Source organism: Notolepis coatsorum (genome assembly GCF_963971535.1).
Source record: "Notolepis coatsorum genome assembly, chromosome: 6".
Taxonomy (NCBI): domain Eukaryota; kingdom Metazoa; phylum Chordata; class Actinopteri; order Aulopiformes; family Paralepididae; genus Notolepis; species Notolepis coatsorum.
The window spans coordinates 172,544,269-172,568,576 of NC_140170.1; the positions used below are offsets into that span (position 1 = coordinate 172,544,269).

The 24,308-nt window shown below is 44.4% G+C and overlaps 1 protein-coding gene across 1 annotated transcript in view; it reads left to right on the top strand.

The window, feature by feature from the left end:
* rbl1 (retinoblastoma-like 1 (p107)) overlaps nucleotides 1-24,308 on the top strand; it is a 60,673-nt gene that overhangs the window by 20,108 nt on the left and 16,257 nt on the right. The window contains exons 9-15 of the mRNA XM_084316506.1: nucleotides 2,162-2,328; nucleotides 2,911-3,023; nucleotides 4,057-4,160; nucleotides 5,579-5,716; nucleotides 16,581-16,745; nucleotides 18,758-18,902; nucleotides 20,781-21,011. Coding sequence (XP_084172632.1) covers nucleotides 2,162-2,328; nucleotides 2,911-3,023; nucleotides 4,057-4,160; nucleotides 5,579-5,716; nucleotides 16,581-16,745; nucleotides 18,758-18,902; nucleotides 20,781-21,011 — 1,063 coding nt within the window. The remainder of the gene's footprint in view (nucleotides 1-2,161; nucleotides 2,329-2,910; nucleotides 3,024-4,056; nucleotides 4,161-5,578; nucleotides 5,717-16,580; nucleotides 16,746-18,757; nucleotides 18,903-20,780; nucleotides 21,012-24,308) is intronic.

Sequence of the window (24,308 nt, forward strand, 5' to 3'; positions counted from 1 at the left end):
AGTTTAGGTATTTAGGATGCAAAGCATGTTAGACTCATTGGACTTATTTCGGGTCGCAAATTGTGACCAAATAGGCACGCTCTGGAGCCCTGTTGTTGCTGCCAGGTGGTTTGTTTTCACATCGCGGTGGTTTGTTTTCACATCGCGTGCAAATCCAGCTGCCGGAGCTGCGCTTAGGGGATTTTCAAAATAAGAGTATCGATATGAACTGATCTTTTTACGTTTCATCGATCCTATTGGATCATTGATAAATTAGATTGATGTATCGATCTGGATCGATCTATCGTCCCACCCCTAAGTATTACTATTTGACATGTTTCAAGTTTCTTTAATAGTTGTCACAGTAAAATACAGAATACTTTTCCATTAAATGCTTTTCCCTGTATGATCTCCTGAGAGTGTGCTAGATAAAATAGATAAAAGTATAAAATAGAAAAAGTCAAGAGTACGTAAACAAAAAGTGTTCAGTCACATACATAATAAATACATACATAATATACAATACAGAGTAAAAAAGAGTAACAGTGAGGTACAATGCAGCAATGGGATCAGCTACAACTTAGGATAAGGTGCTATGAGGTATGAATTGTAGTGCAAATCTCTTTGCTAATAAATATAAAGTGTGTTAAAGTGAGTAGAGTGGGTGTTACGGTGAGTGTTTATTTAAAGTGAGTTTGCGTGTGGATGTGTGTGCTGTGAGTGTAGATGATGGGTTGTTGTTAAATAGTGTAATTGTCGTTGAGCATCCTGATGGCCTGGGGATAGAAGCTCCTTCTGAGTCTCTCTGTACTGGCCATGAGACTCCGGTAGCGCTTGCCTGACCGCAGCAGTTCAAAGAGGCAGTTGTTTGGGTGACTAGAGTCTTTGATTATTCTCTTAGCCTTGCTCCTGCACCGCTTGTTGTAAATGTCCTGGAGAGTGGGAAGTCCACCTCCAATTGTGCGTTCGGCTGAACGGGCCACTCTCTGTAGTCTGCTGCGGTCGTGTGCAGTGCTATTCCCAAACCAGAAGGTGATGTTACCAGTCAGGATGATCTCTATTGTGCATGAGTAGAAGATCTTGAGTATCTTCTGACTCACTTTGAACTTCCTTAGGCGCCTGAGGAAGTAGAGGCGTTGCCGTGCCTTTTTCACTACACTGTCAATGTGTGTGGTCCATGTCACAACGTAGTAGGACTGTAGTATTACCATGTCACAACGTAGTAGGACTGTAGTATTACCATGTCACAACGTAGTAGGACTGTAGTATTACCATGTCACAACGTAGTAGTACTGTAGTATTACCATTTCATAACGTAGTAGGACTGTAGTATTACTATTTCATAACATAGTAGTACTGTAGTATTACCATGTCACAACGTAGTAGGACTATAGTATTACCATGTCACAACGTAGTAGTACTGTAGTATTACCATGTCACAACGTAGTAGGACTGTAGTATTACCATGTCACAACGTAGTAGGACTGTAGTATTACCATGTCACAACGTAGTAGTACTGTAGTATTACCATTTCATAACGTAGTAGGACTGTAGTATTACTATTTCATAACATAGTAGTACTGTAGTATTACTATTTCATAACATAGTAGGACTGTAGTATTACTATTTCATAACATAGGACTGTAGTATTACTATTTCATAATGTAGTAGTACTGTAGTATTACTATTTCATAATGTAGTAGTACTGTAGTATTACTATTTCATAACGTAGTAGTAGTACTGTAGTATTACTATTTCATAACATAGTAGTACTGTAGTATTACTATTTCATAACATAGTAGTACTGTAGTATTACTATTTAATAACAGTAGGACTGTAGTATTACTATTTCATAACATAGTAGTACTGTAGTATTACTATTTAATAACGGTAGGACTGTAGTAGTACTATTTCATAACATAGTAGGACTAGTATTACTATTTCATAACGTAGTAGTACTGTAGTATTACCATTTCACAACATGGTAGGACTAGTATTGCCATTTCATAACGTAGTAGTACTGTAGTAAACCTGGGATCTTATGGTTTACCACTTTAAGGTTGGAAGATCTATATGAAGACATGACCTCATGTGGGTCTGTGACCCTTTCTGAAACATAAACACTACTGGAAACTAATCTATCTGTCTGTCACTCTATCTCTCTGTCTCTCTCTCTCTATAGTCTGGTTCTCTGGCTCCCTCTACTCCTTTGACAGGGCGGAGCTACCTGAAGGAGAAGGATCTGCTCGTCACCCCGGTTTCCTCTGCAACGCAGAGCGTGAGCCGCTTACAGAGCATGGTTTCCGGGCTAAGGACCGCCCCCAGCGAGCATCTCACTCAGATATTCAAGTGAGGACCTTGTTTGCCTGCCTGTCTTGTTAAAGGACCATACCGTTCTAATTATGACTTGTAAAGAACCATATCGTTCTAGATATGACTTTTAACTAACCATACCGTTCGAAATATGACTTCTAAAGGACCATACCGGTCTAAATATTACTTTTAAAGAACCATACCATTCTAGATATGACTTTTAACAAACCATACCAATCTAAAAGTGACTTTTAAAGAATCTTACCGGTCTAAATATTACTTTTAAAGAACCATACCATTCTAGATATGACTTTTAACAAACCATACCAATCTAAAAGTGACTTTTAAAGAATCTTACCGGTCTAAATATTACTTTTACAGGACCATACCTGTCTAAATATGACTTTTAAAGAACCACACCGGTCTAAATATTACTTTTAAAGTTTCAGGACTAATTTAACCCTGACTAAACTGGTGTTTCAGGACACATTTAACCCTGACTAAACTGGTGTTTCAGGACACATTTAACCCTGACTAAACTGGTGTTTCAGGACACATTTAACCCTGACTAAACTGGTGTTTCAGGACACATTTAACCCTGACTAAACTGTGTTTCAGGACGTGTTCCAAAGACCCTACAGACTCCATCCAGGGCAGAGTGAAGACATTGGGAGAAACCTTTAAACAACATTATACCAACTACTCTGAGGACACACCAGGATCACACATTGGTAACACACACACACACACGTATATATATATACACACACGCATTTATACACACAGACATGGTGTATAACATAGTGTTATGGCGTGGGCATGTATGGCTGCCAATGGAACTGGTTCCCTTGTATTTATTGATGATGTGACCGCTGACGAAAGCAGTATAGTCTGTCTGTCTGTAGGAGGTACAGTCTGTCTGTATGTAGGAGGTACAGTCTGTCTGTATGTAGGAGGTACAGTCTGTCTGTATGTAGGAGGTACAGTCTGTCTGTAGGAGGTACAGTCTGTCTGTCTGTAGGAGGTACAGTCTGTCTGTATGTAGGAGGTACAGTCTGTCTGTATGTAGGAGGTACAGTCTGTCTGTCTGTAGGAGGTACAGTCTGTCTGTATGTAGGAGGTACAGTCTGTCTGTATGTAGGAGGTACAGTCTGTCTGTCTGTAGGAGGTACAGTCTGTCTGTATGTAGGAGGTACAGTCTGTCTGTATGTAGGAGGTACAGTCTGTCTGTATGTAGGAGGTACAGTCTGTATGTAGGAGGTACAGTCTGTCTGTATGTAGGAGGTACAGTCTGTCTGTAGGAGGTACAGTCTGTCTGTATGTAGGAGGTACAGTCTGTCTGTATGTAGGAGGTACAGTCTGTCTGTATGTAGGAGGTACAGTCTGTCTGTATGTAGGAGGTACAGTCTGTATGTATGTAGGAGGTACAGTCTGTCTGTAGGAGGTACAGTCTGTCTGTATGTAGGAGGTACAGTCTGTCTGTAGGAGGTACAGTCTGTATGTAGGAGGCATAGTCACACACATTAGGACAAGTGCATGACAGTAAGGTTAGTTAGGGTTTCGTTTATTTTACATTTTTATAAGGAACGGATGGATGGATAAAATAACCATAGTAACATACATAGATCCTCATCATATAGACTTTGCAGAGAAGCATATGAAGCCGGCAGAGATCCTCTACTATAAGATCCTTCTCATATAGACTTTGCAGAGAACCGTATGAAGCTGGCAGAGATTCTCTACTATAAGATCCTTCTCATATAGACTTTGCAGAGAACCGTATGAAGCTGGCAGAGATTCTCTACTATAAGGTCCTGGAGAACGTCATGGTCCAAGAAACCAAACGACTGCACGGCAAAGACATGACCGTAAGAACACCTGTCTGTCTTTCTTTCTTTCTTTCTTTGTCTGTGTGTCTCTGTGATCGGCTTGTTATAGAGTCGGATATCTGTTCTATTAGAACATGTTCCATGCTGTGGTTCTGTGTTAGGTTCTATTATAACATGTTCTACGATGTGGTTCTGTGTTAGGGTCTATTAGAACATGTTCTATGCTGTGGTTCTGTGTTAGGTTCTATTAGAACATGTTCTATGCTGTGGTTCTGTTAGGTTCTATTTAGGGATGTCCGATATTATCGGCCGATATCGGCATTAAAATGTGATATCGGCCGATATCGGCATTAAAATGTGATATCGGAAAAAAATCGGTATCTGTTTTCAAAATGTTTTTTTTTTCTTTTTTTTACATTTCTCGAACCTTTATTTACCCAGGCAAGCAAGTAAGAACAAATTCAGATTTTATTTATTGTCAAAAGTATGCATAATGTTGTGTTAATTCCACAACAAGAGATATGTAATGTTAATTACCTGAAATTATTCAGTTTTTTGGGGGGGGAAACCCTGCATATATCGGTATCGGTTGATATCGGTATCGGAAATTAAGAGTTGGACAATATCGGTAAACTGTATCGGTAAAAAAGCCAATATCGAGCATCCCTATTTAATTAGAACATGTTCTATGCTGAGGTTCTGTGTTAGTGTTATGTGTTTTGTGCTCTGATCAGGCGCTCCTAATGCGATGTGTCGTGTCTAGCTGTAGTTCCCTGTCATGGTGTTGTAGTCCTTATCGTTCTCCCCTCAGCTGTGCCCATTTGCAATTAACCCAGGTGTGTCTTGTCTCGTCATTCCCCCATGTATAAGTATGCTGTCTTCCCTTTCGTCTGATGCTGATCCTGTCTGTGCAGTATGTTATCTTGTTTGTCATTTCTTTATATTCCTTTATTCCAAAACCATGGTAATTATTTCATTAAATATTCTTTGTGATTACTTTGGCTACCGTCTCTCCTTATTATGTTACATTGACTCTACAACGAGCCTGCAAATTGTCAATGATAAAGGTAATAGTTAGGTTCTATGCTGTGGTTCTGTGTTAGGTTCTATTAGAACATGTTCTATGCTGTGGTTCTGTGTTAGGTTCTATTTGAACATGTGCTGTGGTTCTGTGTTAGGTTCTATTAGAACATGTTCTATGCTGTGGTTCTGTGTTGGGTTCTATTAGAACATGTTCTATGCTGTGGTTCTGTGTTGGGTTCTAATTAGAACATGTTCTATGCTGTGGTTCTGTGTTGGGTTCTATTAGAACATGTTCTATGCTGTGGTTCTGTGTTAGGTTCTATTAGAACATGTTCTATGCTGTGGTTCTGTGTTAGGTTCTATTAGAACATGTTCTATGCTGTGGTTCTGTGTTAGGTTCTATTTGAACATGTGCTATGCTGTGGTTCTGTTAGGTTGTTCTAGAACAGGATATGTTCCACTGTTCTCTGCTGGCATGCTGCCTGGAGGTGGTCCTGTTCTCCTACAGCTCCCAGAGAACCTTCCCGTGGGTCATCTCCATCTTCAAACTGCCCTCATTCTACTTCTTCAAGGTACACACACACACACACACACACACACTGACACACACACACACTGACAAGATACAAGATACCTTTATTGCCACACAACCAGGTTGGTGGTATTTGTAATTGGTACAGAGTGTATTGAAGCTCTGGATATGCAGTACATACAACTGGAACATAGATACATTTACCCCCCCCTTACACACACACACGCACACACTGACACACATGCACAGTATGATGCCAGTGTTTCCCCTACCATTGCCTTGACATTTAAAAATTTTTAACAGCTTTGTGATATAATAAAAAAAAAATGCACAGTGCATTTCCATAGCTGTAGGCTCTGGATTTGCACCTCCTGTTATATAAGTCCTGCAGGGGTGGTAGTGCAATACACGTAGTACGCTCAGCTGAGCACACCACTCTCTGTAGGGCCTTCCTGTCCTGGGCCGTGCTGTTTCCATACCAGGCAGTGATGTTTCCAGTCAGAATGCTCTCTACAGCCCCGGAATAGAAGGAGTGGAGTATCTTCCCCGATACTCTGAACTGCCTAGGCATCAACCTCCTCCCGATAGGCTTTCTCGTCATTGTTAGAGATCAGCCCCACCACCAGTAAATATTGCAGTGTCAAATTATTTAACACTATTGCCGAGTGTATTTGTTCCCATTTGGCAAGATTTACTGTGTACTATAGCTACTGTCCATCAATATCTTCCTTTTGAATGAAATTGGTTCAGGAGAGATGTAGAGAGAGGGAGAGAGAGCGAGACACACACAGACACACACACAGAGACATTTGCAATATTTACTGTGTATATAGCTCAGTAGCTGTAACAGAATAATTGTATTAATTAACTTATTCAATAGCGTTTAAATTATAATGAATTAAATAATTGTATAAAGAATTTTCCATGTTCTGTCATCTAATAATATATTCCATTACCTTTCCTATCTGTATCAAAGTCAAAATGTTGGTATTGTGATAACACTACAACATACAAAAGCAGCCCATATGGAGAAGACTTGGTAAAGTCTTATGGCCCTCTACCTATAGGTTTTAGGCATGGTCATATAATAATATGCTATCTAGCTTGTGTGTCACTCTAGGGCTAGGCCTCCTGCCGGGTCCAGCCATTGGAATAACAAAGGAACGACAGACTAGAAACTGGGCCTTTGTTCCAGGTGTGAATTGGTCTAGTGACATTGATCACATTGAATTCTGGGAGTGTAGTTTTTTCATCAGATAGCTGAATTCACTTGAATCATTTCAAACTCCTGTGCTGGAATGTAGTTAGGATTTGACCAGATTGTTTGATAGGACATTGATTGAAAACTATCGGCTCGAATTTGACAACTGATGGTGTTGTGAAGGGCCAGATTAAACCGAATATATATATTTATTTATATATATATATTTAATTGTATTTGTATATTCTCTAATATTCCCTGATATCCCTTGTATATTCCTTGTACAATATGCATTGAATATCCATTCTAGCCTACTGAACATCCCATAATAGTCTCCATTCTACTATTGGTCGAGACCTTGGTGCCAGGCTGCCATACCCCTCAGACCCAGTTCAAACGTACCGCTCGACATGTACGAACAAGTCCTAGTTCCGCGTAGGAATTTGGCTACCGCACCACTAATGGGACTATTTGTTCATAGTGCGTATATATACTGCGCTACTAAAGTAGGACTTTCTTTTCAGTCCAGTTTCTTACCCTCCAATAGAGTCACAGACGTAAAGCCTCCCCGCGATGCCACGTGTGGGAGTAAGGCCAAGTTCGCCTACCATCGGTATTGAGACATCGTGTATATTAATATTTGAATAGTCATATTTGGCACTATATCGTCGAGTTGGACGTAGTCTATTAAAGCTAATAATAGTCTGTTAATATATAGTGCTTCGTGCGGTGAGAATACTACCGTAGTCAGTACCCCATCGTTTCGGGCAGAGAACTGGCTGCTTACCCAGGGTGGTTGACCCTATGTGAAGCTGCACCCGAGGAGCCCCAGAGCCGACGAGCGAGTGGACCTGTATACCGGATTATTCTACCGACGACAGCCCGCCTTCCCAGGCACGGATTATGCTTTGGATACTTTGATTATTCTATGGATAAAGACCCCCGACACTACCGTGTGTTGGAACCCCCCCCCCTGGAGAGGACACAAGGTGAGGAGACGCTCTGCAAGACGAGGTCTCTCCACATCTCTCCCCCGTGGACCGGAGAGAGCCGGCCCACAAAGAGTCCACCTGCTTTCATCTGTGGTCCAAGGATCGCCGGCGCATTGAACGGCACTACAGTGGGTTCTCCTGGGATACCCTTGGCCGGACGAGGCAGCTGGATTCTACCCCCCCCCCCCCTCCTACTCCTGTCGGCTTACAAGCGACCGGATTAACCCCCTCTAGTGTATCCAGCCTATAATCATTAAAGTATCATTGCTGTTATTCCTTAACTATTCCAGGTCGTATATTTACCACCTGCGCCTTCAGAGATTGGACATTATCTATTGATATACCGACGAATACTCCTTGCCATAAAAGTGCATACTATTTCAATTCATAAATGTAATTAAGTGATTAAGTGCTTATTCTACACACCATCGCTGTGTAGGAAAATAAAGACCTGTTTCTAATTCGTACATTTGTGTTGGATCCGTTTCATCTACGTGAGAGTGTTCATGATAATATATTTATGCCGTGTACTGGGTGGCCGAATATTAAGTACAAAGGTAGTGGTAGTAAGTATCATATCTAGTAATACAGTCAGGGAATTGTACCCCTCAGTTACAATTGGTCCTTCGAGCCGGAGGGTAATTAGTGTAATATTAATATAGTGTTATTAATATTGAAATGGCCTATGATGAACACTCCACGAAACGATCCTCCTAACCAACGCCCGCAGCGCGAACGACGGCTCCCTCAGTACTTAGAGGCTTACGCTGTCAGTCAACAACCTAGTCTTCTACTAACAGTAAACGCGGTAAAACTAGAAAGTAAAAGTATGTCTAACCCCAACGCCCAGACTACCCCGACCATAGAGGCCCCTACGGGCTCTAATGTAACTGACCAAGTTCACGGTGGGGACCAGTGGGAACCAGACATGACTTCACACCCCGCCAGTACTGAAGAAGTAGTCCCCGATGAGTCCCGGGAGGAATACAACGCTACCGAGAGAGAACTCGGCACGGAAGAAGACGGGGAGAGCACCGTGGAGATAGAGCTCCAAGGCTCCGCAAGGAGTACCCCGAGGGAAGGCTCCCCTATACAACCGCCTTCTCCCAGCGAGGCAGAGAGGACCCTACAGCAGGCATTCCTCGTCAGCCTGAAAGCCTCTACTGAACGCGATAGACTCCAGGGTGAACGCGATCGATTGCAGATACAGCAACGGAGCGAAGAAGAGCACATACGCCTGGAAATAAGACGCATTCAGATGGACGAGAATGTGGCCAGAGACCGAGCAGACAGCCAGCGAGCAGCTGCTGGTGCTCTACGGGACGCAGAGCGCGACAGACAGCAAGCGCAACTAATAGAACAGCTGATCAGACGGACAACACCCTCTCCCTCCGCCAGAGGCTCCAGGAACTCGTCTAGACACACCTCCAGGGCGGCATCCCCTAGCCGAGTAAACAACCCTGAACTTGACCAACAGACGAGGTCTATACCCCCCACAGACCACCTCCCCCCACCGGTCCAAGCGAGACCTAGCAACCGGGAAGGAGCAGCATATCCTGTGGAGAGGCTAAACCAGAGACTACAAGCACTGGATGACCTAACTGAAGACGAAGAGGAAGAGGAGGAGAACCGCGCCCGAAGACAGCACAGTACTCTACCGGACCAGGAGGTCCGGTACAGCCCAGGCTATACTCCCGCGGAGCTGCGCTACAGACCCCCGACTCTATACACGGGTGAGCACGACGCACGACCCGCACCGAGGAACAGCACCTGGACAAGCGGGCCATGGTACACTGCCGGTACCAGCCCATACCAATGAGCGGGAGGAGACTCGCCTAGGAGGCCTCTCCCCCAACGCTCGCCGATGTATCCACAGTCAGCGTCATACATTGGCACGCCTATGGTACCCGACTTCACCCAAGAGAACCGGGCCCAGTATACAGAACTCCGCATGTGTCTGGAGACCATGTTGGTGGATGTATTGGATGAACGCCACAAATACGCCATCCTACTGCAGCACTTAAAGGTGCCCCGCGCACATAATATAGCGCTCGCCTACGCGACTTCCACCACCCCATACACAGCAGCGCTGGTAGCATTGGACCAGAGGTATGGGCGCATATGGGATTACGTGATCCAGGAGATCCGACACATCGACCGCTTACCCCCAGCAATAGACAATCGAGCACTGGACGACCTGTCCATCAGAGTGCAGTCCCTGGTAGGGATGTTGGGAGCGCAAAGAGAGAAGGGGAAGTATGAACTTTACGCCAACTCAAATGTGGAAAGGATCCTGGAGAAGCTGCCGCCCGCTCGTCAGGAGCGCTTTAGGCGGCAGAGGGACCACAGAGACCCGAATGGCCCCGAACCGAACCTCCTCGATCTAGCAGACTTCCTGGCGAGAGAAGTCAGCAGCCTACGGCTAGATACATTCGGACGGAGCACCCCTGGCTCCAGAGAAGGAACCAGACGACTAAATGATGGAAGAAGATCGGTGACTGTGATGCACCAATCGGAGTCAGTACCGAGCAGCAGGAGCCACAGTACCCCCTCCAGAACGGAGAAGTGGAAGATAGTGTGCCCCTACTGTGAGAAAGAACACTGGCTAGCGCAATGTGACTCCTTCCCCAAGCTGAACGCGGAGGAAGCAGGTCAATGGATAAAGTCCAACAAGCGCTGTTTTCGCTGTGCGCGCTCACACATGGCAGCCGAATGCCGCTTAAAGAAAAGGTGCACCAAGTGCGATGGAGCCCATCTGGACATACTTCACGACAGTAACAGACGGCGCCCTTCACCTGCACCATCCAGCCGCAAAGCGAGCGTCATGTACATCGATCCCGCCAGCAGTAGTGGAGCCCGAGTACTCCTAAAAGTAGTGCGTGTGACACTAAGCTACCAGAATAAAGTCCTGGACACTTACGCCGTCCTCGATGACGGGTCAGAGAAGACCCTGCTGCTCGCCTCCGCTGCGGCCCAGCTAGGGCTGCGGGGAAGCGAAACCCAAATGACAATTCGGACAATAAGACGAGATTTGAAGACGATAAAGGGCGAGAATGTCTCATTCTCTATCGCAGCAAGCGGCCAGCCTGAGCGACGGTACCAGATTGCAGACGCTTTCACCAGCCAAGAAATGGGACTGTCGCGGTACACATACCCCGTCGCCAAGCTGATGGAGAAATATGCACATCTGCGCAAGTTACCGATCCCGCTCATAGACAATGCTATGCCGACCCTGTTGATAGGCTCCGACCATGCAGACCTCATTGTCCCGATAGACCGGGTTCATACCGGACCCCGAGGCTGTCCTGCAGCAGTCGAGACCCGTTTGGGATGGACTCTCCAAGGCCCGCTCGCCAAATCTCTCAACCGAAGTACAGCCACTAGATGTCTCCACTCCCGAGTCACAGAGGGAGAAACCGCACTCCTGCAACACGTAGAGCGGCTATGGAGCTTGGAACAAATGCCCTTTAAGAATGGAAAGAAAGACATTCGCTCTAAAGATGACATTTACGCCATTCACCTCCTCGAGACAGGGACCAAGAGAGTCCCGGTCAACGGCGTGTTGAGATACGCCACGCCACTCCTGCGGCGAGAAGGAATGCCTACTTTCCACGCCAAGACAGACGCCATAGAACGGTACCTGCTGAACACGGAGCGGCGCTTAGCCAAGAACCCCGCCCAAGAGAGTGTATACCGCGCTGAGATTGAGAAGCTCATCACAGCGGGACACGTCACAAAGATGGACATTAAAGAGGCTGACCAGACCACTGAATCGTGGTACGTGCCCCACCACAAGGTCCATCACAACGGTAAAGACCGCATAGTATTTAACTGCAGCTACCAGATCGGATCCCAAAATCTGAATAAAGAGTTACTGCCCGGTCCCACACTCGGCCCCTCCCTACTCGGCGTTCTACTCCGCTTCCGCCAGGAAAAGGTGGCCATCAGCGGGGACATTAAAGGAATGTTCCTGCAGGTGAGATTAGTAGAGGCGGACAAGCCCCTGTTACGGTTCCTATGGAGAGAGAAGCCAGGAGATGAGCACCCAGCCATCTACCAATGGGAAGTCCTCCCCTTCGGAACGACGTGCAGCCCCTGCTGTGCGACATTTGCACTACAGAAACATGTAGCAGAGGACCCAGCAGCGGACGAAGAGGTCCGACACAGCGTAAAGAACAGCTTCTACGTAGACAACTGTCTACAAAGCCTTTCAACCCAGGAAGAAGCCGAGGCTCTCCTGATTAAACTCCGCGCCTCACTGATCAAAGGCGGCTTTGATCTCAGGCAGTGGGCCAGCAGCGATCCGCAAGTACTGCGCAGCCTCTCCTCCGAGGACAAGGCAGCCAGCAGCGAGACCTGGATGGCTACAATCCCGGGAGAAGCCCAGGAGATGACCCTGGGATTGGTGTGGCGATTCAAAACAGATTCGCTTCACTACAGACACAAGCCCCTGACTACGGAGCAGGGAAGGCCGGCGGCGGCGCCGACCACCAGACGGAGTGTGTACACAACACTCGCCCGACAATATGACCCGCTAGGATGTATTCTACCGTACACCACCAGGGCAAAAATGATTGTACGAGCATTGTGGGACAAGGACCAGGGCTGGGACGACCCCATTCCCGCACACCTTGCATCCACCTGGAGAGAGTGGGAGATGGAGCTCCACTCACTCCCAGGCGTTAATATGCGCCGAAGCTACTTCCCACCCACGGTGAGGCCAGAGACATGTAAAATGGACTTACACGTCTTCAGTGACGCCTCAGAGGTCGCATACGGATCAGTAGCCTACTTGCGGGCCCAAGACCAAGGGGGAGAGATCTACACAGCATTTGTCCTCGCCCGCTCGAGAATAGCCCCACGCAAGCAACAATCTATCCCACGTCTAGAGCTCTGCGCAGCCCTAGCCGGAGCGCACCTAGCCACGCTCATCCAACGTGAGCTCACCATACCGGTGTCTAGAACAATCCTGTGGTCAGATTCCACGACGGTACTCGCCTGGATCAAATCGGACTCATGCAAGTACAAAGTCTTCGTGGGAGTCAGAGTCACCGAGATTCAAGACTTAACCGAAGAGTTAACCGGAGAAACAGAGTGGCGCTACGTTGATACAAAACAGAACCCAGCTGACGTCATCACCCGGGGGATGCCCCTGGATGACCTCACCCGTCGCAATGTCTACAGTGACGGCCCCGCATTCCTAAGACTCCCGGAAGGACAGTGGCCCATGCCTATCCCGAGGGCAGCAAGTCCAGAGGAGGTGGAAATTAAGAAGTCTGTGTTCTGTGGATTGAGCACCGTAGCCTCCACCGACCCTAACATAAACGATTGCACGTCCATAGAGAGTGCACAACAAAGAACATTCCTGCGGTACCACCCGGAGTGCAAGTCCCCCGCTGATATGTCAGCGGCTAACTACGAGGAAGCAGAATTGCTTCTACTGCAGCGAGCCCAGAGAGACTCGTTCCCCGATGAATTGGCCTGTCTACAGGGAGGAAAGCCCGTCCCATCCGACAGCAGATTAATTCACCTGGCCCCCGAGAGCGACGCTCACACCCTCATCAGAGTGGGTGGTCGCCTACGCAGAGCCCCCAATCTACCGGATGACATTAAATACCCGATCGTATTGAACAGCCGACACAAGGTCACAGAGCTGATTATAAAGAAATACGATGAGGATGTACATCACGCAGGAGCAGAAAGAGTCTTCGCGGAAATCAGACGTCGTTACTGGATCCTACAAGGAAGAGAGGCGGTACGACGCTTCCAACGAACATGTCTAGACTGCCGCAAGTGGCGCGCGCAGCCCAGCATACCAAGGATGGCTGACCTTCCTCCATGTCGCCTCCGAATCGGTGACAAGCCATTCCACTCAACGGGTATGGACTGCTTTGGCCCGCTGCACATAAAGAAAGGAAGAGGAACCGAGAAGCGGTGGGGTATTGTATTCAAATGCATGACCACCAGAGCGATACACATCGAGCTTCTCCCGACCATGAGCACAGACTCATTCCTTATGGCCTTCCGTAGATTCATATCACGGAAAGGAAGACCGTCTACCCTATTGTCCGATCATGGGACAAACTTTAAAGGCGGCGAAAGAGAGCTGAGAGAGAGCTTCCAAGCTATGGGCCCAGAACTTAAGACCCACCTCGCTCCAGCACAGGTTGATTTCCAATTCAACCCCCCAAACGCACCCCACTTCGGTGGCACTTGGGAACGAGAAGTGCGCTCCATAAAGACAGCCCTGTACGCAGTACTTGGGGCCCAGACTGTGGCGGAAGAAGTCCTAATGACAGTCCTCACGGAGATTGAGGGAGTACTTAACTCGAAGCCCCTCGGATATGTCTCCAGTGATGTGGCGGATATCGACCCAGTTACCCCCAACACACTCCTGATGGGGCGGCTAGATCCCACATTACCCCAGACAATGTACCGGCCTGAAGAAGCGAACGGCCGACGAATGTGGAGGTACAGCCAAGTATTAGCCGACAAGTTTTGGAACAGTTTCCTACTGCACTACCTACCGTCTCTACAGACCCGCCAGAAGTGGGTAAAGGAGAGAGACAATTTGACAGAAGGAACAGTCGTCATGATTATTGATCAATCACTGCCCAGAGCTATGTGGCCGGCCGGCCGCGTAAGCAAAGTGATCACCGGTGCCGACGGCAAGGTCCGAGCAGCTGAAGTGCTCGTCCAGGGTCGCACTTACACCCGTCCCGTGGCGAGGCTCATAGAACTGCCTCGACTCCCAGACACAATCGATGATGACCATGACCCTACAACCCTATGACTTTGTGAAGTTGACTGACCCCTACAGCAAACCCTTATGTGTAAATAGACAACGCGATTAATCTGTCTCCGTTTAACTGATTAGGTCCGGGACCTATTCAGGGGGTGGCTGTTGTGAAGGGCCAGATTAAACCGAATATATATATTTATTTATATATATATATTTAATTGTATTTGTATATTCTCTAATATTCCCTGATATCCCTTGTATATTCCTTGTACAATATGCATTGAATATCCATTCTAGCCTACTGAACATCCCATAATAGTCTCCATTCTACTATTGGTCGAGACCTTGGTGCCAGGCTGCCATACCCCTCAGACCCAGTTCAAACGTACCGCTCGACATGTACGAACAAGTCCTAGTTCCGCGTAGGAATTTGGCTACCGCACCACTAATGGGACTATTTGTTCATAGTGCGTATATATACTGCGCTACTAAAGTAGGACTTTCTTTTCAGTCCAGTTTCTTACCCTCCAATAGAGTCACAGACGTAAAGCCTCCCCGCGATGCCACGTGTGGGAGTAAGGCCAAGTTCGCCTACCATCGGTATTGAGACATCGTGTATATTAATATTTGAATAGTCATATTTGGCACTATATCGTCGAGTTGGACGTAGTCTATTAAAGCTAATAATAGTCTGTTAATATATAGTGCTTCGTGCGGTGAGAATACTACCGTAGTCAGTACCCCATCGTTTCGGGCAGAGAACTGGCTGCTTACCCAGGGTGGTTGACCCTATGTGAAGCTGCACCCGAGGAGCCCCAGAGCCGACGAGCGAGTGGACCTGTATACCGGATTATTCTACCGACGACAGCCCGCCTTCCCAGGCACGGATTATGCTTTGGATACTTTGATTATTCTATGGATAAAGACCCCCGACACTACCGTGTGTTGGAACCCCCCCCCCTGGAGAGGACACAAGGTGAGGAGACGCTCTGCAAGACGAGGTCTCTCCACATCTCTCCCCCGTGGACCGGAGAGAGCCGGCCCACAAAGAGTCCACCTGCTTTCATCTGTGGTCCAAGGATCGCCGGCGCATTGAACGGCACTACAGTGGGTTCTCCTGGGATACCCTTGGCCGGACGAGGCAGCTGGATTCTACCCCCCCCCCCCTCCTACTCCTGTCGGCTTACAAGCGACCGGATTAACCCCCTCTAGTGTATCCAGCCTATAATCATTAAAGTATCATTGCTGTTATTCCTTAACTATTCCAGGTCGTATATTTACCACCTGCGCCTTCAGAGATTGGACATTATCTATTGATATACCGACGAATACTCCTTGCCATAAAAGTGCATACTATTTCAATTCATAAATGTAATTAAGTGATTAAGTGCTTATTCTACACACCATCGCTGTGTAGGAAAATAAAGACCTGTTTCTAATTCGTACATTTGTGTTGGATCCGTTTCATCTACGTGAGAGTGTTCATGATAATATATTTATGCCGTGTACTGGGTGGCCGAATATTAAGTACAAAGGTAGTGGTAGTAAGTATCATATCTAGTAATACAGTCAGGTAATTGTACCCCTCAGTTACAGATGGCTTATTTTGAAGGTATGAACCTGTAGTTTTATATTATGTAACAAAAAAAAGGAAAATTCTGAGGAGGAGGGGCTCAAGAGCTCAGACTCCTAAAGTAACCCTCCTACGAGGACTTGTGCTTCCTCTGATGTGATAATTCCATATGAGCTGTATTTATTTGTGACTGTGTGTTGGTGATTGATTTATTGGATGTTTTAAATTAATATTTGTGTGTTTTGTAACCTCAAATGCCAGGTACACTTGGCGCCATTGAAAATGAGGGCCTCCCTCAGTGACTCCAGAGTTTAAATAAAGATTTAAAATAAGAAATAATAATACACTACAACTTCTCATTCCTGTGTGTGTGTGTGTGTGTGCGCGCGTGTGTAGGTGATCGAGGTGTTCATTCGTTCAGAGGAAGGTCTCTCCAGAGACATGGTGAAACATCTGAACTCCATAGAGGAACAGGTTCTAGAGAGCCGAGCCTGGAGCTCTGACTCCGCCATCTGGTCTGCTCTGCAGGCGGCGAGCAACATGGTCCCTACTGTAGAGGAGGTTAGTACACATATATATATACACTGCTCTGCAGGCGGCGAGCAACATGGTCCCTACTGTAGAGGAGGTTAGTACACATATATATATATATATATTAGTGCTGTCAGGCGATTAAAAAAATTAATCAAATTAATTACAGGATTTGTTATTAATCGCATTTTTATCGCATAACCATTTTATGCCTGATATTCTATATTCTATCATATTCAAATTGCATGTGTCCGGATGGCAGAATTCAGTACTGTATCTACAAAACCTTCTGTTTAATCATCTTCCATCTATTAATTTGCTTAGATTTTTCAGGTCTGATCAATTTGAGCATGGTGTTATTCACAGTCAAAGATCAAAAATGTTTTATTGATATTCTCATTTGGTTCATTACAATTTACTCAAGCCTAGTAACAGACACAGTATTTCTGACACTGAGAATACATTCCCTGAGATCCATAGATGTCCCTAGAATCAGATACCAAGAACATGCAAATGGACCATATAAAAAAAAAGTCTGTAACTGTGTATTCTACGTTCTTATGGAATGAATGAGATTAAAAAAATATATATATAAAAAAATATATATATATTTGTAGTTAATTTTCATAACGCGATAATTTGCTGTGTAATTAATTAATCTAATTAACGCAATAAACTGACAGCCCTAATATATACACATCTATATACACGCACTGCTCTGCAGGCAGCTAGCAACATGATCCCTACTGTAGAGGAGGTTAGTATACATATATATATATATTAGTGCTGTCAATCGATTAAAATATTGAACTCGATTAATCGCATGATTGTCCATAGTTAACTCGCGATTAATAGCAAATTAATCGCATTTTTCTTTTCTTTTTCTACCTTACCCCTTTCGCTGCCACACGCGTCGGTAGTGTGATAGTTAAGGGTTAACCTTCTGTCGTGTGGCAGTGAAAGGGTTAACCTGCTGTTGTGTGGCAGTGAAAGGGTTAACCTGCGTATTGTCGTGGTGAAAGGGTTAACCGTTGGGTAGTGTGGCAGTGAAAGGGTTAAACAGATCTTTTTCAAGTTCCAAGTTTTAATACTCTTATCAACATGCAAATTTGCATCAAATTCAAAACAGAGTGATGCACAAAATAACTTAAAAGAAAATAATAATTTAAAACAATGAATAAAGTGTGCATGAAATAATAGGGGAAAGAAAACATTAGGAACTTGTTACATTCACCCACACAAGGGCTGAGTAATCACACACCCCCCCTCTCTCTCACACACACTCTCCCAGCTATCTTTCTCTCTTGCCCCTTCATCATCTCTCTCACCCCCCTCTCTCTATATATATCTCACACACACACACACACACACACACACACACACACACACACACACACACTTCAGAAACAAACATAGTATCAATGAGAGCATCAATAATACACCTGAGTGAAGTCTAGTAAAAAAGAAAAAAAAGGAGTACAAAAAATAAATAAATAAAATGTCTTAAAAGTTAATTGTGAGTTACAAAAAATAGTGGCGTTAATAGAATCGGGCGATAACACGTTAATACCACGTTAACTTTGACAGCCTTAATATATATATATATATATATATATATATACATGCATGCGAGAGAAGAGAAAAAAAACCTACACTGGTGGGGGAGGTCGGCAAGTAATGTACTTGGTGGAGCCTGAACACAGAGTAACACTAGTATCACAGACTACCGTGGCAAGTCTAGGTGGAACTACATGTAACTTGTACTACTGTCTGTTCTGAATAAATGAAAACAAACCAAACTCGTACTGAACCGTGACCTCAAAACCGAGGTACATACCGAACCGTGGCTTCTGTGTACCCTAATGTATACAGATATCAATTGGACATAATCCTGGACATGTCCATTTTGCAGCTAATATTGATCGGGAATAGATAGGGAATTTCTCTGATGTTTCTCTCTCTCTCTGTCTCTCTCTCTCTCTGTCTCTCTCTCTCTCTCTCTCTGTCTCTCTCTCTCTCTCTGTCTCTCTCTCCCCCTCTAGGTGAACTTCTCCTCTAATTTAGACAGTGGTTCTGGAGCTTCTGTTTCTATCAGTGGTCCGTCTCATCTCCCCCTGGTGGCTCTGTCTCCCATCATGCACCCCCGCATCAGAGAGGTCCGAACAGGCCTGGGCAGCGCCCGCAGAGGTAGGGGGTAGGGCTGGACAGTATGGTCTAAAATAGGGCTGGGCAATTCACCGAAAAAAATTCTCGGTTCATAGACCTATGCAATCTCATTTCAAAGTTATGACTATTTTCTTTTATTAAAAAAAGAAATGCAATATTCTTTTTCTTCTTTTTTTACTTTTTACTTTACTTTTTATATGATTTTATTGAAAAAATAAGAATCGTGAGAGAATCGTGATCTCAATTCTTAGAGAGAAAAATCGTGATTCACATTTGAGCAAGAATCGCCCAGCCCTAGTCTAAAATATATATCACGGTATAATTTGAAGCATAGACGGTAACGGTATATATCACGGTATATTCATTTATCTTAAAATGTCTATATAAATGCTTCTGAAGGGGTTAAACACTGGTATGGCAGCTATTACCGTACTATTGTATTACTAGGACATATTTCACACAGTACAGAGGTATTTTAAGAACATTTATTGTGCAAAACTGCAATAGAAAAATGCAAACCCTTTTCTCAAGTTACTTCCATCTCTGAAAAACACTTTTTTCATGAAATACAATAAAATCAAGCGGCACAAAGTGAAAATAAAAACTACAGCAGGACAGGAGGTTTCTTTCCCTCAAACAACTCAAACACAATAAAACTTCAACATAACTTAACTTTAGTGTACATGTTTGACAACGTAGAGAGAGAGAGAGCGGGATGTAATGGGTTTGAGTTTGAGGTTTGAGCGTCCTAAGTTGCCGTAGTTGATGATGTCACACCATGATGTCATTGTCAACACAGAGGGCTAGATCCACAAAGAATGGATTGCACGGAGCAAGTTGTACCCTTACTTAAAATTCAATATGAATTGAAAATGGGAGACCCTGATGTAAACAAGACGAAAGTCTTTCTCTGGTCTGCATCCCCTTAACAATTGTTTGTATTGAGCCGTATTTGTATTGTACCCATTCTGCAATCTGTTAAATAACGTTTTCATCCATTCATTACTAGGTTAATGTACGATAGCCACAATGCTATACTGTTATAATGGCATATCCCAATCACGTTAGCACGTAAGCTAACAAAATCGGCTATCTTTTTGTGAGACTAAACTCCGCTCTTGGTGGTCAATTGTGTTGATGTTAGTTTTGTTTCATCAACAAATCATCAACAAATGAGGCAGAACACACAGTGAATGTATCCGTTTTTGTTTATTGCACTTTGTTTCTTGCTGAAAAATAAATGCTATGTTGCTAAATGGCTCATGCGAGGTATTTAAAGATGGTGGCTTTCTGAGATTTTGAGCAGGATGTGGAGTGACTCGTTCAACCTTTCTGATTGGTTGAAAATGGCCTTCATGTTTGAACTACATCGCCACCTACTGCTTTGGCATTGTACTACATGTATATACATCACTCGGTGGTCACGAGACAAAACGACGTCTAACTTAACTAACTTGCCTGCCAATACGCAGCATTCTGAAAAGCTAAATGAAACGAATCGTTCTGGCCCTAATGTAACCGCAGCCTTAGGCCATGTCCGTTTTAGGCAAAGTATTTGATCGTTTGCATCGTTCTGCCACACGGAACTCCGTTCTGGCAGCCTGAAGACGGTACTTTCTGATACGGAAACCTTAAAACAAAACGAAAACGAAACGGATCAAAATCGTTTTAGTCTGGACAAGGCCTTAAAGTATATAGATACAAATACAATATAATATAAAGAAAAGTACAAACACAAAAAGAGTCATAGAAGTATATAAACTAGAAGTCAATTGAACTATATAAACTAGAAGTCATAGAACTATATATAAAACTATATAAACTAGAAGTCATAGAACTATATAAATTGTATAGTTTTGCTATCGATGAACCTTTCTCTCTTTCTCTCTCTCTCCCCAGACGTACCTCCCTCTCCTCTGTCGGTCCATGACCGTTACAGCTCCCCTGCTGCGGGCAGCGCCAAGAGACGTCTGTTTGGAGACGACCCCCCGCCAGCCTGCGGTCCTGTAGCGTCTCCAGCCAAGAGGCTGTCGTTCGGCTCCTTCCCTGCTGGAGCAACTCTGAAGATCGGAACCACCATCCTGACGGTCAATACTGCCAACGGACAACAGCTCAGCATCCCTCTGCAAGGTAGAAAACTAGGGATGCACCGAATGGGAAATTCTTGGCCGAAACCGATACCGAAAATAGAAAACAGTTGGCCGAAAACCGAAAGCCGAAAGGCCGAAAATGATTCATAGAATAGATTTTTTTTACCAATGTTGTGGAACATTATGATTATGGAAAAATATATGATTATGGCAAAACTTAACTTAAATAATCACTATTATGGGTCCATAAAACATTTATTCAGCACTTCTGATTAATTCCATCTTTTCTCTGGCTGCCGCAGCGGACATCTGTGCTCTACTGAGCGCACCTTTCTAGTCCCCAGCTGAATGTGCTCGCTTGAATTTGGCACAGTAGACGCGCGACAGACAGACAGCCCCCCCCTCTCGCTCTGAATAATATGCATATTAGTCTAGATCACTCAGTGATTAACCGCGACGGGCAAAGTAAATAATATAGTAAATAAGTATATAAAATAGGGATGCCCCGATCGATCGGCCACCGATATCGGCCGATACTCACTATAAATATGCAATCTGTGAATTCCGATAATTAGTCATATTCGCCGATAGCGGAAACCGATCAAGCGAAGCTCTCACTCGCTGTCTGTCTCAGACACACAGGACCTGCAAACTGCCGCTGCTCCTCCTCCCTAGCCCCGCCCGCCCCCGTGTAGAGTTTGTAAACAAAGAGGTGCGGCTCCTCTGCTCGAGTCTGTAGTGCACTGCATTCGACCTGCGCTAACGTTAGCTACCTAGCTATCGTTACTGTTTAAACAAAATTACCCAGTCAACTATTCACGTTTAGTAGGCATTGTCTAACGGTATTTAGCCGGCTAGCTATCGATAGCTCCTGATATCAACAAATGATCCAGAAAGTCTAGTAGTTCATGTTCATACCTCAGTTAGCTTGCGTTAGCTGACGTTCTTTTACTGTTCAAAACGAAATGTCCCATTGAACTAAAGTTCTGTCTTAACGTCATCTAGCCGGCTAGCAGTAGCTACAGATAGCTCTTGATATCAATGTCTTATAACATTGATTTAATGCGTATTCGAGCTGAGGGCTTGCTGAATGTGAAAATGACCAAAGCACTTAACGTTACCAATGGGGTCCCGCTGCAGCACAGGAGAATCCTTTTTGGAGCTGGGCTACTAGAGTACACACAGACAGTGGAGCTGTTTGCAGATAGTGAGCATTTTGACTTGTTGCGTGGTGGCGATGTCTCGCAGTCGCAGATAATACAAGTACAAGTCTAATTATATAATATATATATTTTATAAAAAAAAAAAAAATTATATAAAATAATTTTTAATTTCTTTTTAATCAAAAACAATCGGTATCGGATCGGTATCGGCCGATATGGCTCACGACGATCAGTGATCGGTATCGGTGGCAAAAAACGTGATCGGGGCATCCCTAATATAAAAGCATGTTAAAGACACATTTATTGGACGCGTTGCGCGCAGAGTTTACATAGAAACAGCGCGACTCCCGACAGTGCAACATCATCACAACAACACGCAAGGTTGTTTCTGTTTCGGTGATATATTTTCTGTGAAAAAACTCTTTCGGCCAAAAGCCGAAAGGCCATTTTTTGCCATTTTCGGCCGAAAACTTTCGGTGCCGAAATTTCGGTACATCCCTATAGAAAACAAACTTTAACAACAGCTCAGCATCCCTCTGCAAGTTAGACAGCAAACCTGAACAACAGCTCAGCATCCCTCTGCAAGGTAGACAGCAAACCTGAACAACAGCTCAGCATCCCTCTGCAAGTTAGACAGCAAACCTGAACAACAGCTCAGCATCCCTCTGCAAGTTAGACAGCAAACCTGAACAACAGCTCAGCATCCCTCTGCAAGTTAGACAGCAAACCTGAACAACAGCTCAGCATCCCTCTGCAAGTTAGACAGCAAACCTGAACAACAGCTCAGCATCCCTCTGCAAGTTCGAAAACACCTGAACAACAGCTCAGCAGCTTAGCATTATCTGGTATTGCCTGGAGAGTGGTTTTATTATCTGGTATCGCCTGGAGAGTGGTTTTATTATCTGGTATCGCCTGGAGAGTGGTTTTATTATCTGGTATCACCTGGAGAGTGGTTTTATTATCTGGTATCACCTGGAGAGTGGTTTTATTATCTGGTATCACCTGGAGAGTGGTTTTATTATCTGGTATCGCCTGGAGAGTGGTTTTATTATCTGGTATCGCCTGGAGAGTGGTTTTATTATCTGGTATCACCTGGAGAGTGGTTTTATTATCTGGTACAAAGTATGAGGAAACATACAATACAAAGAATAAAAAAAAAAAAAATTGAAGAAAATATAGTAGCTCCACATAGACTGAAGGACATAGCATACACCAATTTATCAATTAAGCAATGCAAACGGAAATTTGGCCCCATAATTACTCATGCGATCCGGATATGGCGTGAAACACAAAAAAAATATTCTAACCCACATAAATGGCATAATCATACTCCCTTATTCAATAACAACACTCTTGATTGGAAAACGACTTATAAGATTCCCTATATGGGAAAAGCAAGGCATACACTCATTAGGAGATGTTTTCAACAAACAGGGTTTTTGTAGCTATGAAGAAATACACAAAAAATGTAATCTCACCGATTCCACATATTATTTTTACACACAGTTATTGTTATGTTTGAAGGCTCACGGTGTTCCATTAAAGATACCAATTGTACACCACAGATACCACAAATTCTTCTATGAAAGAGAGACATCGAGAGGTTTTGTTTCAGATTTTTATCATCAATTACTAACGTCCTCGTATGAAACCCTCCACCTAGACTCAGTCTGGAGGAGGAATATACCAGACCTGGAAAAAGATTTTGATTGGCAAGATGCCTGGGCAAACGTTCGACTTGCGTCACGTAACCCGGACCATCAACAAATAAATCTTAACTTTATTCATAGGACATACTTGACTCCTATAAGACTGAACAGAATGGGTCTTAAACAGGACTCCAAATGCTCCTTATGTACAAATGGGGACGAGGGGACATTTATGCACATGTACTGGGACTGCCCACCAGTTAAGATATTCTGGAAAGAAGTGACCTAGCAATTATCAAATCTCTTAACTCTGAATATACCTGTACACCCCTCTGTATTACTGCTGAATGATGTTTTTGAGTGTGCAGTACACCCACAGCTAAAGAGATTGGTTTTATCGGGTATCACAGTGGCTAAAAAGCTGATAGCATCACGATGGTTTCAATCGAAAAAAATGTGCCGGAAGGTCTGGATTATTACATATCTCAATGTGATTTATCTAGAAATATCTACAGCAAGAATTTT